The sequence below is a fragment of the Malania oleifera genome, chromosome 2 (assembly GCF_029873635.1).
Source record: "Malania oleifera isolate guangnan ecotype guangnan chromosome 2, ASM2987363v1, whole genome shotgun sequence".
NCBI classification, from domain to species: Eukaryota; Viridiplantae; Streptophyta; class Magnoliopsida; order Santalales; family Ximeniaceae; genus Malania; species Malania oleifera.
In genome coordinates, this window is record NC_080418.1 from 102,372,143 (window position 1) to 102,390,584 (window position 18,442).

General features: G+C 38.4%; 1 protein-coding gene across 1 annotated transcript; it reads right to left on the reverse strand.

The window, feature by feature from the left end:
- Positions 1–4,456: 4,456 nt before the first annotated feature.
- On the reverse strand, positions 4,457–5,852 carry LOC131149112 (cytochrome b561 and DOMON domain-containing protein At2g04850). Its single transcript, XM_058099226.1, has one exon. It carries the CDS (start codon positions 5,739–5,741, stop codon positions 4,536–4,538), a length of 1,206 nt encoding a protein of 401 aa, XP_057955209.1. The 5' UTR covers positions 5,742–5,852; the 3' UTR covers positions 4,457–4,535.
- Between the last annotated feature and the right edge of the window lie 12,590 nt (positions 5,853–18,442).

The following is an 18,442-nucleotide window of genomic DNA, read 5'->3' on the forward strand; positions in this document are numbered from 1 at the left end:
CGTGCCTAAGTGGAAGTGGGAACACGTCTCGATGGATTTTGTGATGGGTTTACCTGCGGCGGTGCATGGGCAGAATGCCATATGGGTTATAGTAGATCGGTTGACGAAGACTGCACATTTCATTTCAATCAGAGCTAGCTACTCTCTAAATAGGCTGGCAGAACTTCATATGCAGGAGGTGGTACGACTCCATGGTGTCCCTATATCTATTGTTTCATATCAGGATCCGCATTTTACGTCTCGCTTTTGGAAGAGTTTATAGGATGCCTTGGGATCACGATTGAAGTTCAATACGTCTTTTCACCCACAGATGGATGGACAGTCGGAGAGGACTATTCAAACATTAGAAGATATGTTGCGGACTTGTATACTAGATTTTGATGATAGTTGGATACAATATCTACCACTTGTTGAATTTGCATATAACGACAGTTACCAGGTGAGCATAGAGATGGCACCTTATGAGGCTTTGTATGGTCATCGGTGTCGATCTTCGTTGTTTTGGGATCAAGTAGGTGAGCGGTAGATACTAGGTCCAGAAATAATTCAGCAGACCTCTGCAAAGGTCGCATTGATCAGGGAAAGAATTAAAGCAGCCCAGAGTGAACAGAAGAGTTATGCAGATACTCGTCGACAAGAGTTGGAATTTGGGGTAAGAGATATGGTATTCTTGAGAATCGCTCCAATGAAAGGGGTGATGAGATTCGGGAAGAAGGGGAAGCTAAGTCCTCGGTATGTCGAGCCTTTTGAAATCCTTGAAAGGATAGGTTCGGTTGCTTATCGAGTGGCTTTACCTCCAGCATTATCCAAAGTCCATGATGATGTATTTCACGTGTCTGTACTGAGGAAGTACGTATCAGATCCATCACACGTATTGTGTTACGAACCTCTAGAGATCGATGCCTTATCGTTTGAGGAAGTACCAGTGCAGATATTGGATCAGAAGGTGTAGCAGTTACGAACTAAGGAAATACCTCTCGTAAAGGTATCATGGTGTAACCATATAGTAGAAGAAGTTTCATGGGAATTAGAATCTGAAATACGCCAGAAGTACCCACAATTATTTGATAGTGTAAGTGGTGTAGATTGAAGGATATGATCATTGGGAGAGTCATGTTTGTATATGAAATCTTTCAATGTATCCTTTGTGTAACCACGGTATTCCTCCTCCACGTGTGAGGGTATGTAACGAATTTGGCCAAAGTCACTTGGTAGGTGACGGTAGACTTTTTTTTGGTAAAGTTGAATAATAAGAAAAGGTTATGTTAATAAATGTTAGTAAATTTCGAGGACGAAATTCTTATAAGGAGGGGAGGTTGTAGAGATCCAAACCTGTATAACCTGGATTCGTCGGCGAAGGGTTACGTTCGTTGATGAAGTCCTTCAAATCCTTGTCGACGAAATTCAAAGCCTCATCGACGAGCAAATACTGAGGGGATGAGAGAAATATCCGGAACTTGACCTCGGCGACGAAGGGATAGCCTCGTCGACAAGCCGTGTGGTGGATTCGTCGATGAAGACGCTGTCTCGTCAACGAATTAGACTTGGTCAAAGGCCCTATAAATATCAAATTTGAGTTGCTTAAGAGCTAAGTTTCTCCCAAAAGCTCTCTCTCTCTCTCTCTCTCTCTCTCTCTCTCTCTCTCTCTCTCTCTCTCTCTCTCTCTCTCTCTCTCTCTCTACGATTCTTCGCCGTTCGTCGTCTGTTTTCAAAAAAGTAGGCTATTGCATGGATCAGAAAAGGAAACTCTACAATTTTATTAGATCACATCAGTCATTTCGGAGATTTTTGGGTTTTTCTCAAAAAGCGAGGTAGGGGTCTGATTTTAGTTTTGATTGGATATTTGGATAGTAGTAGAAAATATGGTAAGGTTATGTTCTGTGATTTTAGGTTTCCAGGATCCCAGGTTGTCGGTTTGGATCGTTTCTGAACGTAGTTTCATTTCGAGCTTAATATAAGGGGAATTTGATTACAACAACATTTTTTGGAAAAATCAAACCACTGAAAAGTTATTTTATGTTATTATGTATGATTTAACTGCTTATTTGCTAAATTCTACTGAGTAGAAATTTCGATTTTACGAGTTTACGATTTTTGGTAAAAATGAGGATTTCGGCTTATGATCTCCAAACTTTACAAAAATCATTTATTTGTATTTATACTATAGTAGGAGATGCTCGAATCCTTTACTTATTCATTTAAATGATGTTTACTGAATTTCTATCATTTAGCGGGTTTTGGGATTAAACTTGTGTGATATGTGTTGAAATGGAAATGTATGAATTTTCTATACTATTGATATAGATTATGGGAACGGAGTTCCAATTTGTTATACTAAATATGTTGAAATGGAAATGTATGAATTTTATATACTATTGATATAGATATGGGAACGAAGTTCCAATTTTTTATACTGAGAATGTGAAAAACGGAAGTCGGTGATACACCGAGCTGAATCAGTAAACAAAAAGGGGTAAATTGAGTGGAAAGGCGCCAGTTTGAATCCAACGTGATTATCTGAATTTGTGAACAATACTGGAATTGCACAGGTTACTGTTTTTCTATAAATTGTATATATGATACTGGAACGACAGCTTGTGACAAAAAGAGGTTGAAAGAAATTTCAGTAAAAGGGGTTGAAAAGTACTCCAGTTTGGGGGTTGAAATAAACTCCTAGGGCTAGGTACTGATGCTGGCAGTGCAACCATACATGTGTAAAATCAGTATAGGTATATTAGGTGGCCGACCTGCGAGGAGTTAGAAAGCTGCTGGTAAAAATAAACCAAGGGGCGGTCGGATCATAAAAGATGCTCGGTTTTGTTTGCACGAATAGGACACTGTCAGAGGCAATCAGTGCACAACCTGTGCCACGGGGTAAACAGGCAAACTGTCATACCAAGCTAGAGGTGTTCTAATAATCATATGCATAATTTAAATGCTTTATGCGCAGATAAATGTTATATGATACAGTATTATAAACAAATGTTTTAAATGTATGGGTTCATATGAAAATGTGCATATATGCAGTCACACACTGTTGTAACTCTTTCTTCCTTACTGAGAGGTGTCTCACCCTATTATACAACCTTTGTTTTCAGGTCCATCAGTACGTTGGTCCTAGTAGCTAAAGGGACTGGGGAGATTATTTTTTATTAGCTTACGTAAGCGTTTGAGTCTTATATTAAACTTCGATGAAGTTCCTTTTTGGAGGGTTGTAATAGCAGGATTTATGTTATGTCTGAATTTATGTAAATGGTGTGGATGTATTAGTAAACTCTGGTATAAGACTGATAGAAATCTCAATGGATGTTTATGTTTTTCCGCGACATTTACATCGTAATCATGTATGATTTATACCAGTGTGTCCCTAATTAGGGCGGATTGTTTACGTATCTTGGGCAGGTACAGGCACTTTGTATAAGTGAGTGACACCTAGGTCCGTATAAAGGGTCGGGTCGTTACAGCTGGTACTCTGATAGACAGTGTGAGTGTTTTGAGTTAGGGATGTATGTTTCCCCTAAAATTTTTGATTAATTTTTGGGGATGTGTTAGATATGTATATATCGATGTATGGATGGTTAGAATTTTAGTTATTTGTATTCTAAATAGTTTATAAATATTGACTTCCACTGTTAGGGATTGATTGTATGACTGTTTACCCGGCACTCTCTTCAGGTCGGGTTATATTTAAATGGTGTCAGAGTTTTTGATGTGGCCAATGTTGGATTATTATTTATTATTTATTGAAAAAAAATGGTATGAAAAATTGGGCATCACAATCTAAATCCAACTTTACTAACCAAATAGCACATTGATTTTCCTTCTAGTTCTCACAAAGTCTGATAAGAAAGAGAAATGAGCTTGAATTTTTTGTTTTATCTTTTTTTTTTAACATAATTTGAAATTCATAAATGCCCAAAGTTATTGAAAACTTTATCTTCTTTTTTGTCTATTATTATTTTCTTCTTGAGTTGAGCTATAAGACATTTTGAAGAAGAAAATGAAAGTGGCTCTGATCAAGCAGATGTCAAACTGAAAATCCTCATTGAAATGCTCTATCTTTTGCATTTTTTGTACTCCATTAATATTAATTATGTATTTTAAGTAGGAAAATAAATCAACACAAGAAAATATGTTTTTTGCATATTACAAAAATAATAATAAATTTTATTTTTTTGATATATTCTAAATAATGCCATCAATATAAATTGTTTGATAACAAAGATAGAGATATGACTCATATTAACTTGAAGGAAAAAGGAGGAACGATTATCAAATTTAGTAAATGGGAAATTGAATGGAATTAAATAAAATAATATCTAAAAAATTCGAAAAAGGAAATTCAAAATTGCTCCATGGATGACCTTGTACAAGCAGTATTTATACGAATTTTTTTTTCTTGACTGCAAAAAAAAAAAAAAAAGGTTTTCAAGCACAAAATTAGGACCCCCATTGATTGACAAGCTCTCAAACGTGTTTTTTTTTGCTTTTTTGAACGACGATTCTATAGCTTTCCAAAACATTAATTAATAGATTCAACAGTGGCTGCCATGGCTGCCACTCCCTTTCTCAGATCCCCCTATTAGACCCTCTCTCCTCAGCTGCTCTTCCTTCGCCTTCCTACAAAAAATCACCCAACTGTTGAACTCCAAAGCTATACAAACGCCGATCAGCGTAGACAGACTCAAGCAGTAACCCAACTTGGCGTAAGACCTGCTCGCCCCCATCACCTCAAATCCCTGAAAACAATTTACCACCCCCAACACCACGCACCCATACCCTACAAAATGGTGGTATGATTTCCAATACTTCCTGAACTTGTTCGTAGTCTTCGGCCTGAACAGCAGAGCCAGCGTCTGCAGACTCCCCAAACAGAACGCCGCAAAACCCAATTTCCGGTGAAGCCCATAAGCCCGTCCCGGCGACAACTCCCCCAACCGGACTCCCATGGCGAATCCCACTGTCCCCAAGAAAAACCCAAACAATTGAGTCACTGCGTGCGCGTAAAACCACGTAGGGCTCAAAGCCTGTACATGGCGAAGGTAGCGCGCGGTCACCGCCCCAATCGGCAGCAAAAGCCCCCACGAGACGGCGTTTATGATTCCGTGAGCCGTCTTCAAGGCGTCGATGTTACTGTGCCCGGCGGCTCCAGCGCCGGACAAGACATCGATGGTGGCAATCGAAGAAAGGTCGCTGATGGTGGTGGGATGGATGGTTGGGGAGTAGCCCTGCACGTAGAGACCCCTGTTCCAGACGCAGTTGATTTTGGTGTTGTTATGGGCTAGCTTCAACGTGGCGAAGATTTGGACTTCGGCGCCGTTGTGGACGGAGGCGAGGCGGCCGCCGTACATGGTGGCGGAGGAGGAGAGGAGGTGGAGGTCGAGGGGGCGGGAGAGGAGAGGTGTTTTTTGGAGTTTGACGGTGGGGTCAAGGAGGTAAGGGAGGACGACGACCTGGCCGGAGTTGGGATCGGAGAAGGCAATTAGAGCGCGGGTTCCTGTCATTTCGGGGGAAGCAGGGTTTATGCCCCAGGCGACCCAGCCGGAAGGGGAAATGAAGGTGCCGAAGAAGACGAGGTGCAGAGTGGCGTTGTGAGGGTGGAATGTCCAGGCTATGGATGCTTGTTGGGTGGGCAGTGTCATGCATTTTTGGAATGTTGTGTCGCCGGCGACTGTGGTGCAGTGGGCGGAGACGGCTGTGTGCTGCAGGGCAGAGAAGAGGAGGGAGATGAGGAGGAGCATGGTCGGGGGAAGAACAGAGGATGGAACAGGGGAGGTGGGAAATTAACAGAGAAGTGGGAAATGTGGGCTTTGTATTGTATTGATGGCGCTGGTTAGTGTAATGGGGAAGGGGTGATGAGTGAGTGCTTAGTCTTCAAATTATTAGTAATTATTAGTGTGTCGTGGTGGTGTGGACTGTGGAGTGCTTTGCTTTGAAGGCAAGGCAGGGGAATTGCAGAAATGCGTTTGGTGGGCGTGGTGGTGGAATGAGAGGTTGAGAGGCATGTGGAGGTTTGATTTTGTTTGGACAGTGCATGCGCCGTCGAGGGCAAGGAAGCGTAGTGAGCGGTCATGTGCATCAATGGCAACGCCTGCTTTTCCCATATTATGTATCTTACTACCTCAAATTTGTCTTTAATGTTGTCCCTTCAAAGAAAAACCTAAAGTAAAGCTTCAAAAACAAAAACCGCAATTGTTTCAGTTCACTTCGACACCGGTAACTATTTCAATAAACTTTTCAAACCTTGTAGCAAAAATTTGAAGACAATTTAGCCGATACAAGAGCAACGACAATCCCAGTAGGAAGATCTATTGAAAAGTAATGGATGATATATTTTTTTTTTTTTTTACATCAAAATCAACCATCCAGTTGAACAAGCGGAAAAATGATGATGTATGTGATACAGGAATGATAAAATGATACGGAAATGATGTGAATTATACAGTTATGATGAGATATACAAACATAATGAAATATGAATACAGAAATGTGGAAATAAGAACCCTGATGGACCATAGTTGTTCAGAGAGCACGATACCGTTGCTAGCATGGTGTAAGCGCAACCACATGTCTCGTGGAGAGTATGGTGTGATAGTTGATTAGGCATGTGAAGGGTTGTGTTACCCCCTGGGTTCCGGACCAGGATTGGGTAGGCCATTCGTACTACAAACACATTCCCCGTTTTGATCTAACCGGGTAGGCCAACAGCGGTTAGGTCCAGCCTTTGGGTTGCACAACCCGGTCATGTGGGGTGAATACATGACGATGAGATTGGAATATCCTCAGGATGGTTACTCATTATAGACATGATAATTGTGATATAGATATGATAAACAGCCATGAGCTACAAACATGTTGTGTTGTATACTGGTGGATGCTCATGAGCTAGGGCTTGTGTATGAAAAGTGAAATGAAATATAATTGTATATCTCAGAAATAATGAACAACCATGAGTTATAGACACATAGTTTTATCTATTCTGGTGGAAACTCATGAGTTAGACTATGAAAATGAAAAATGAACAACCATGGGTTACAGACATGTGGCGCTATACGCTGGTGGATACTCATAGGCTAGAATGTGGTAATGAATATGAGAAATGTAAGAGTATGAATATAAAGATGAGATATGGAAGCATATATATATGATTTGAAAAATGAAAATATATGTATATAATTATGAGAAGTGTTGAATAGTCATGAGTTACAAACATGTTGTGTGCTATATGTGTAACGACCTCAAAAATTAAATCAATTTTTTTTAGTAAACACATATGAACTACTTTGATTTCCCCTACTATGAAATCTCGGGTCTCAAAAGGGCACTGGGGTATTCCTGTTTACAATAAACATACCTATGCATCGAAAAAACATAAAACATATAACCATATATACACATACAATACCAGAACTCAATATTTCCAGACCATAGTTTATATTTTACATCTCTCTCCAATACCATACACATACAATACCAGAACTCAATATTTCTAGACCATAGTTTATATTTTACATCTCTCTCCAATACCATCTATCCCAAAATACAAAACTCTGTACAAACTTACCCTCTAAATAAGGCAATCAAGTAATCACACTGTTAGCCCTGTCAGCTACACTATCTTAGTTTATATGTTTTGATGATACTAACTTATTTGTTGTTTCTAGTATTTTCCATCCTTACAGATCTTATCTAGTATAGGTACAAAGTGTCAGATACACAGAGGTACCAAATCAGAAGCAAAGATCCGACCTAGTAGACATCAAATAAAAAAGATCGGAAGGACACTGACTCAGAAGCACCAAAGCACATCCCAGAGTTTTTATTGTGTATAAATTAATTGTAATAAGGGTTGTGCGAGTGAGTGCGTATTATAACTCTTGCGGTGTGTGTCTTGCATGATTTCTGAGTAAAAGTTGAACCATTGCATAAGCATACTAGGACACATGAGCATATAGGATCTGCACAAAAGTAACAAACTCACAATTCATAGTTTTCAAAGTAAAAACAAAGAGGTACTCAATTAAGTTTTCAAAATGGGACAAGTGTTAAATAATATATGAGTTATAAACATTTTCAAAACTTGGTCCCGATTTTACAAAACTAGCTCTACGTCCTAAAGTCCTAAAAGTCAAGTATATTTTCAATAAAGGACATACTAAGCATATAAGATATCGAAATGAGTTTTCAAATATGTTTTCATAAAATAAGATATCTTATATTTATGGGGAAACTCACTTGGACAAGTTTTAATCTTTATTAGACTCAATATATATCATATACTTTTGTCTAATAATGTTTTAAGTCATTAAAATGCTTTTTGACAAGGAAAAACAAAGCAATCGTCACTACCGTAGTGCAACCTTGAGTCCTAAACACCCTTCGGTATTTTGGGCATAACTTTTGATAGAAAAGTCCAAATGGGACGATCTTGGTGTCCTTGGAAAGCTAAGACAAAATTCCACAACTTTCATGTTGATTACTTTTTCTGATTCAAGGACATCATCAACCAACACAGGGGATTCGTCAATGAGGTGCAATGTATGGTTAGTCGACGAGTGCAGGGCCTAGTCGACGAATTCAACGGGCAGAATCGCTCCAATGGGCGGAAAACGGCTAGTTTACCAAATAAAATATTTTTTCTTCCCCGCAATGGCTAGTTAACTGCTCCTTTGGCTCTTGGGCTATAAATGCAATCTATTAGAATTGTATTAACATGGTTTTGAAAGTCTTTGATCATTGTTAGTAAAAAAACATCATTTTATACAAAACCTAGCATATTGCATATTAGTTCTTCATTACATGTGCTCATTCTCTCTTACTCACTTATTGTGTTTGATTCAATTCTTGAGAGAATAGTGTGAGGTTTGAGTTGTAAATCATATTTGCTCATTGTAAGGAGCATTCTTTGTAATATTTCATCTTCTTGTGAAAGGTTCTTTGTGAACCAAGTTGTAAGGTTCTTTGTGAACTGAATCGGTAAAGTCTCTTTGTGAGCGTAGGGATTTGTTCCCGAGTTTGTAAGGCTTGCTCCACTGCGGAAGGAGCGATTATAGTGGATTGTAGAATCCTTGGCTTGGTGCTAAGGTGTGGAAGTAGACTTGGTGCCGAATCACGTAAAAATACCGGTGTTGTTCTTTCTCTCCCTTACACTCTTTATTTTATATCTTGTGCATGATTTATAATTATATTGCGATATAATTTCTTGTATCTTGTCAAGAGTTTTTATTTTGTATAAAAATACGTATTCCATGAAAAGAGTCTATTCACCCCCCTTCTAGACTATATACTCCGGGCTGGGACTCCCAACACACACTATCTGCGAGCCTGATCTGCTCGTCTAACTGGCTCACCTAAAAAATGTTAAAGTAATGGGGCGATACGATGCTCATTAAGTGGAAATATGCTATTACTAGTGTGTGGCGACTAAGTTGCATACTACTATAATTACATCCAAACTGTATCAAAATAATAAATCTATAAAACACATCTTACATTTTTCGTAGTTTAAAATATAATTGTATCAACTGAATTTTCTACTCTTCATATTGCTAATATCATACTATATGTATGAAATACTATAAAATTGTATACATATACATAACCATGCTTTATCCCTGGAACTTTGTATGTCATGATTTGACCCCTTATGACAGGGTTGTGCAGCCCATAGGTGGGACTTAACGTTGGTTGGCCCTCTAGATAAGTAACTATACTCTATACTACCTCAGTCCAACCAAACTGCATCCACTCCTAGGTGCGAAACTGGATTGCTACCTCATCAAACCGGCCCCCTCAACCTAGTGAACTGGGGAGCTGCATCCACTCCAAGCACGGTTTAACGGTACCCACACACTATCTGAGATATGTCGTTGCACTCTTTCTATATTAGCAACGGTACCGTGTTCGTTAAATTGTATCTGTCTGTACTATTTTCTCTAGGATCTGATATTGTATAAATATATATACTATAATTATCTTTACTATTTTTATCATGTTTTCAAAATAACCATAACATAATTTTGTACTGTAAATATTGTAAAATCTGAATATCATAACTGTAGCATCTTGATGCTATATCTATATATCTAACTATATAATTTGTCTGTAAATCTATTTGTATAATCTGTCTATATAATCTGTCTATATAATCTATCTGTATAATCTGAGTATTATGGTATTAGGAAACATGACATTCTATAAATACTGTATATACTAATCTGAATAAACTGTGTTATACCAATCTGAATAAAAATTGTAATATCAATCTATATCTGTATATACTATATAGCACGATATGCTACAAAAAGCTGTATAAGTTATGTATCAGATAAATATCGACTCAGGCCACACAAACATTAAAAACTCCTATTCTGTAAAAACTGGATAATAAATTGGTATATATATATATAAATCTCTTGTAATATTGTTAAAACTCCTAACATGACATATTTCTCTTACCTAGTTTCTGAAAAGCCCCAACTATACTCTAGCCCTACACCTATAGGGTTCTCCACTCAATACCCTAAAAACCACATCTGTGATAACCTGCTTATTTTCCATATATATTTTTTTTCAAAATATAATAAAATAAATATCACAAATCTCAGTAGATCATAATCCACCTGGACCCATGGGTACTAAGGATACATCAAAAATACATCACGGAAGCCTATGCAGCAGGAAATCTAAATCACAAACACCTCATTATACCATACATCACAATATACCAGAATTACTACAATCACTGTGTGCATATATACACAACACTCAACCCAAAAAAAATATGTCTTAGGGCCATTTCCACAAAAATATTTCCAACCCTATCAAAATACTTACCCTTCTAGAAGGGCAGCTCTATCGTACAAGACCAGCAAGGCTTTACCCGCTCTCTTATTAGGGGCTCCTAAAAAGTTTATAAAATTTTGGGGTGAGACACCTCTCAGTAAGGGAAATAAACTAATACCAGTGTGTGGCAGCATGAGTATTACATGTTATACATATACAATACAGAACATATTTAGTAACTGTTTGTCAAATCTGGGAAAACATATATATCATCAAAACATGGCAGAATATACTGCATTTTCGTAAACGTATCTCATCTCATATAATAATAATAACACAAAAACATTCGTAGTAGGTTAGCTGGCTATTGTTATGTATTACCCCCACATGACTAGGTTGTGTGGCCCGAAGGCGGGACCTGGCAATGGTTGGCCGACCACTGCCAAGTCAAAAGTACAATTTGTAAGTCTGATGGGTCTACCTGACCTGGTTCGTACACCAGGGGAGATCACACACTTCTTAAAAACCACATCAACCATCCAATCTCATATCACTTCGTACATCGGTATTAACACAGATATCATGATCACGAAGACCATAGACACATAGCAACGGTATCGTGAAAGTGCTAGCCAAGACCAAGCCAACCAAGTTTTGATATCATATAACATATATTGAAACTGTGATACATGGATATCTCATATCATTAATTATCAAATCAATCATGTCATTTTGCATATATACGTATATCATGAAAATTATTGGCCCATACGTCGGTATTACATATTTTATTATAGCTCGGCTCGTACCCCGGCAAATCATAGCACAACCCATACGCTAGCAAATCACATCCATAGCTCAGCCCGTACGCTGGAAAATCATATCATAGCATAACCCGTACGCTGAAAAATCACATCCATAGCTCGGCCCTTACACCAACAAATCATATACATAGCTTAGCCCGTACGCTGGCAAATCATACCCATAGCACGGCCCGTACGCCGACAAAACATTTAAAAATCTCTGCCCGTACGCCGATTTTTCCATTATAAAAATTCGTATCATAATCACATTTCCAAAAAAAAAACAGTATTTTAAAACAATTTCTACTCATGCCACACTAATAGGTTTTCGGCATATTTAACATACCATCATTTTCAACAGTGTTTTCTCAAATATAAATCATATATATATGAACATATTTATTTTCCTGAAATCAAATGCTATATATATACATACATTTCTTAAAAAGAACTAGTTTAGTTTATTCCCTTACCTGATTCCTGAAAAACCCCTAAGAAAATATGCCCCGCACCCGCAGGGTTCCCAACTCAACACCCTGGAAACAACATTTTCCAGAACTAAAGTTCAGTATTTCTAAACGTATAACACTTTCTACAACTACCAAAAATCCAAATACTGAGTAGAAAATCTTACCCTAGATTTGGGATGGTTTCCACTTCAGCCCCACTGACGATCCGCTCCGGCAAATTTGCAGCGAACTTTCCTAGGAGCTTCGTGGTGGCTTCAGATTGTTGAACCGGCAGAAATTCAGCCCGAAATCGAAGAGAGAAGGAGGAGGAGCCGAAGGGTAGGAGAGAGAAAGGATTTGTGCAGAAAATTTCAGCTGAAAATGAACTTTAGGCCTATTTAAACTATGGCCTTCGTCGACGAGCCACATCACCTTGTCGACGAGCTTAATACAAAATTCGTTGATGAACTCTCCCCATCATCGACGAAATTTAAAAACCCCAAAATCATCCCCTCGGTATTTCCTCATCGACGATTCATGTCTCCTCATCAACGAGCCTAATTATATTTTCGTCGACGAATCTCATCCTCGTCGACGAGCTCCTGTTATACCCTCGTCAACGAGTCCCCTGTATTTGTCGACGAGGAGCTGAAAAATTCCTGGGATTTATCCTTTCCAAAATGCAATGTCATCGACGAAGTCGACTGTCTCCTTCTGTTTCCAATTTCCATTTTCCTTTCTTTTACTATTTAAATATCATTATTCTTCGGGTCAATACAACATCTCCCAGAATAAAATATCATTATTTCTTCGTATACTATATTCCTTATAACTGTAGGAAAGACAAATACTAAATAAAATGTCTTACCCTGAAATTGGGATGAAATTCAAACCAACTCTACCAACTATCCTCTCCAGCAAACTTGTAGATAACTTCCCCAGGAGGGTCGTGGTGGCCTTAAATCGTCAATTCGGCAAGAGATGGAGTTAGGATCGAAGAGAGAATGGGAGAGGGTCATTTTAGAGAGAGAGAGAGAGAGAGAGAGAGAGAGAGAGGATGTTTTTGCGCCATTTTCTGATGAGAAATCTGAGTTCTAGCTATTTATAGTCCCGAATTCATCGATGAGACACGTCATCTCGTCGACGAGTCACCGAAGAAAGTTCATCGACGAACCGTATCCCTCGTCGACGAATTTCAGATTGCCAAAACCCCCCTCTCGGTATCTTTTCATCGACAAAATATGTCCTCGTCGACGAGGCCCTCATATGTTCTCATCGACGAATCTCCTGTGTTCGTCGACGAGGCCCTATTTAATTCTTTAAGTTAAATACATTCTTCATCCTCGAAATTTGCTATCTATGCGGAACTCTATCCACTAAGGAAAATAGTCTACTTATTTTATTACTTACCCTCACTTATAGCAGAGGAATACCGTGGTTACATTCGAGGTCCTAGGAGATTACAAATATAAAAGAAAATTCCCCCAAAACCAAAATACTACCTATCCTATAATCTAAAGAAAATCCAACTATACATTCATTACTCCATACTAAACAATATAAAATGATTATTCTTAAACTTTACAAACTACTACTAGATCTCACTAAATAAATGCAGGTATTTTTGTCTAATTTCATCTTCAAGTTCCCATGAAACTTCCTCTATAGCATGGTTTTCCCACAAGACTTTTACTAGCTAAATTTCTTTGGTGTGCAATATTTGTGTCTTCCTATCCAAAATATGTATTGTTTCTTCTTCACAAGCTAATGAATCTTTAAGTTCTATTTCTGCATAATCGATAACGTGGGATGGGTCTGGGACATATTTCCTCAGCATGAAAACATGAAATACATCGTGTATCCTAGCCAGAGCTGGTGGCAGAGCTAGCCTATAGGCTATTGACCCCACTTTTCCTAGTATCTTAAAAGGGCCAATAAACCTAGGGCTCAGATTGCCCTTTTTCCCAAATCTTATAACCGCTCACAGTGGAGCCACCTTCAAGAATACTCGATCCCCCACATCAAACTCTAATTTTTGTCGGCATGTGTTTGCATAGCTTTTCTGCCGACTCTGCGCGGTACTAATTCTTTCTCTAATCAATCGAACCTTATCATATGCCTGTTGTACTATCTCTAGTCCCAAAACTCGCCTCTCACCTACCTCATCCTAGAAAAGAGGAGAACAACACCTTCTACTATACAGTGCTTCATAAGGTGCCATGTCGATACTAGCTGGATAGTTGTTATTGTAAGCAAACTCGACTAACGGCATAAATTGGGTCCAGTTACCCCTAAAATTCAACACGAACTCCCGAAGCATATCCTCCAATGTTTGAATTGTTCTTTCAGTCTGACCATCTATCTGGGGGTGGAAAGCAATGCTAAATGTTATTTGTGTACATATAGCTTCCTAAAAACCCTTTCAAAATCGTGAAGTAAACCGAGGATCTCGGTCTAAAACTATGGATACTGGTACACCATGGACACGAACTATTTCCTGAACATATATTTCTGCCAACTTGTCCATAGAGTAACCAACTTTAATCGAGATGAAATGAACGGTCTTCGTCAGAAGATCAACAATCACCTAGATTGCATTCAATCCCTGTCGCACTGGTGGTAACCAAGTAATGAAATCCATAGAGACGTGATCTCATTTCCACTCTAGGATGAACAGTGGCTGCAACTGCCCTGTTGGTCTCTGGTGCTCAGCCTTAACCTGCTGGCATGTTAAACAATGTTGTACAAATTCGACAATTTCCTTCTTCATTCCACTTCACCAGAAATATTCTCGCAGATCCCTGTACATTTTAGTACTTCCAGGATGAACTGTGTATAGTGATCTGTGAGCTTCCACTAAAATCGTTCTTTTAATATCGTAATCTGCAGGAACACACAATCTGGTATGAAACCTCAAAGCTCCACAATCAAAGATATTGAACTCCTCTCCCTAACTATCCCGCACTCTAGCTATTACCTCTACTAATTCCACATCATTACCCTGAGTAGCCTTAATCTTCTCATATAGTGAAGGTTGTATCACCAGGCTGGCAAAAAATGCCTGAGGATTGTCCTCTACTCACTCTATGCTATCTCTCCAAATCCATCAAAATTGAGTGCTGAATCTCCATAGCTGCCAGTGCTGGTCCCATTGATTTCCTGCTCAGAGCATCAGCTACCATATTCACTTTCCCTGGATGGTAACTAATGGTGCAGTCATAATCTTTAATAATCTCTAACCACCTTCTTTGTCTCATATTCAGTTCTTTCTAGGTAAAAAAATATTTCAGGCTCTTGTGATCCATGAAGATTTCACATTTTCCCCCATACAAATAATGTCTCTAGATCTTAAGAGCGTACACCACTGCAGCTAATTCCAAATCATGCACAGGATAGTTTTTCTCATATTCTTTAAGCTGTCTAGAAGCATACACAATAAACTTGTCGTTCTGCATCAATACACATCCATGACCCTTTAATGACGCATCACTATATATTACAAACTCGTCCTCTCCCGATGGAATAGCTAATATTGGAGCTGAAACCAACCGCCGCTTTAACTCTTGAAACTCTGGTCCAATCATTGGTCCAATCAAACTTCACATTTTTCCTCGTAAGTCATGTTAGTGGACTCGACAACCTGGAGAAGCCATCCATGAAACGTCAGTAATAGCCTACCATTCCCAGAAAACTCCTGACCTCCTAGACATTTTCTGGCCTTTCCCAACTCACCACTGCCTCAATCTTACTCGGATCAATTGATACACCCGATTCAGAGATCACATGGATGAAAAAAGAAACCTGCCTTAACCAAAACTCACATTTCTTGAATTTTGCATACAATTTCTTTTCTCTCAATATCTTCAACACTAGGCTCAAATGATGTTCATGCTCCTCAAAACTCATTGAGTAGACCAGTATATCATCAATGAATACAACCACAAACTGGTCCAAATATTGATGGAACACCTGGTTCATATCATTCCTCCAAATGGTTCAAAGTAAACCTAAAAAGATATTCATTGTGACTTTCTAGTCCTATATGCCTTATAAGATCAGTCTACAATCTACTATCCATATTGTATTAAATAATTATATCTCTTTGATGGATAGTTTATATTTTGACATGAATAGTATTGTACTATACTGAATCGCTTAAATATCGTGGATTGCATATTTTTCTGGAACGCCGACTGCATGGTTGATGCAGTGACTTGTGTATTGCATGCTAGTAGATGTTTTTAGGTTCTCGTGTGCTTAATATGAATTACTTGCTATAAACAACCAGGTTTTTGAACCATGTCTTTATGGGGAAATTCTCTATTTACAGACAACATGCTAGCAAAATTTCGTTAGAATTTTCCCAAAATAATCAAAAGTCCATAAACCATGCAGGTGTTTTCACGGAGTTCATATAACAATTTAGAATCAGAAACTTATTATATGAACCTATAAGAGTTGTTTTACATATAGGGCCTTTGTGTAAGGATCCCACATCGGGTGAGCCAATTCACCAAACCATATCCCAATTAAAATTAAAGGAGCATATACAAAACAATCATACCAATAAATGCAAACACACACATGTGGAAAATCTCCCATGGAAATCACTAATTATATTTCATAAATACATTGAAAGAACTCCCCATTTTAACTTATATCCTCAAGACATATAACAAGAAATCAACCACTTATGTTTTTTCCTAAGCAATTGAATGAAGTGCAAGATGATAATTTTACTTTTCTAGTTTGTTCATACTTATCAAGAGCACATGCAGTTGCATAGTATATACACACAACTGCAAACATTTGATCTTTACCCAAGTGCTCCGCTAGTATCCTAGATATATAAAAATATTCAAGGATCAAAAAATAGGGATCTCTATAACTTTATAGATCTGAAGTATGGGAAAGAGTGAGAGGATGTAGTGACCCAAAGAATAATAGTATTTTAATAATAAAGAGGGAGGAAAATGGAAACAGGAATAGAAGGAGGAAATAGACTTCGTCGATGAACGCGGAGCGTTCGTTGACGACATCGTACTTTGGGAAATACCCAAATAAATTTGTTAGGGCCTTGTCAACGAATACAGGGGATTCGTCGACGAGGGTATAGCAGGACCTCGTCGACGAGGTCTCGTCTTCGTCGACAAGAAAATACCGAGAGAGGAATCTGGGCTACTCTGAATTTAATCGACGAAGGGTAAGGTTCATCGATGAAATTACTTAAGGACTCGTCGACAAATCCCATAGTATAAATAGCCCTAAACTGATTTTTAATCGCAAAAATTCGGCCACTTTCCTCTCTCTCTCTCTCTCTCTCTCTCTCTCTCTCTCTCTCTCTCTCTCTCTCTCTCTTTCTCTCTCTTTCTCTCTCTCCTACGGCCTCTCCCTCTTCTTTCTTCGATTTTGGCCTCGTCAGTTGCTGGATCGACAATCTGAAGCTACCATGACACTCCTGGCGGAGTTCTCTGCAAGTCTGCTGAAGCAGATCGTCGGTGGAACGAAGTTGGAATTCATCCCAAACCCAAGGTAAGGTCTTTTATTCAGTTTTTGGTTTTTTGGAAGTTAGAGGAAATGATGTAGGCAAAGAAATATTGATATTCTGTTCTGAAAAATGTGGTTTTCAGGGTGTTGAGTGGAGAACCCTGCTGGTGTTGGACTCGTAATAGTAGGGGATTTTTTTAGTATGAAACAGGTAAGGGAAATATGCTATGCTAGGTTATTTGAATATGTTTTCAGTATAAAATTATAAATGTTCCACCAGAGTATTATTTACAGTAAAGATTTATGCAGTTTATTCAAGTATGATTAATATGTTTTAAAATTGCTGTGTGGCTTGAGAATATAGATATAGTACTGAAACATGTTTTATAGTATTTTTCAGAGATGTGTTTTACAGAATATACAGACAGTAAATATATTTTATAGCAATTATAGAAATACCATGATTATACAGTTTTACAATACCATGACATATAGATTTACAGTTAATTACAGAAAGACAGTTGATAGAGATACAGTTTGCTACAGCGTCATGGTTTATATAGTTATTACAGAATCATGGTAAAACAGATTGTTATATATAGAGATGTATTATATGGTATCAGACCCTTTTGGACCATACAGTTATAGAGCAGGGTACCGTAACTACAAACAGTTTATAGAGTGCAACCACCTATTCAGATAATACGTGGTATAGAGGTCGGTTGCATAAAGCCCACGAGTGGACAGGCTCCCCATCAGATATGGGTTAAGGAGGGTTGATCAGACTATGGAGTATAGTAATTTATTCCTAGTTGGCCAGCCAGGGAAAATCCTACCTACGGGCCGCACAACCCTGTCATGAGGGGTTAAATCATGACACATAGTTATCCATAGGGAAGTTTACAATTATTACTATGT

Coding starts and splice junctions, on each gene's coding strand:
- LOC131149112 (XM_058099226.1), bottom strand. CDS start 5,741: ATGCTCCTCCTCATCTCCCTCCTCTTCTCTGCCCTGCAGCACACAGCC.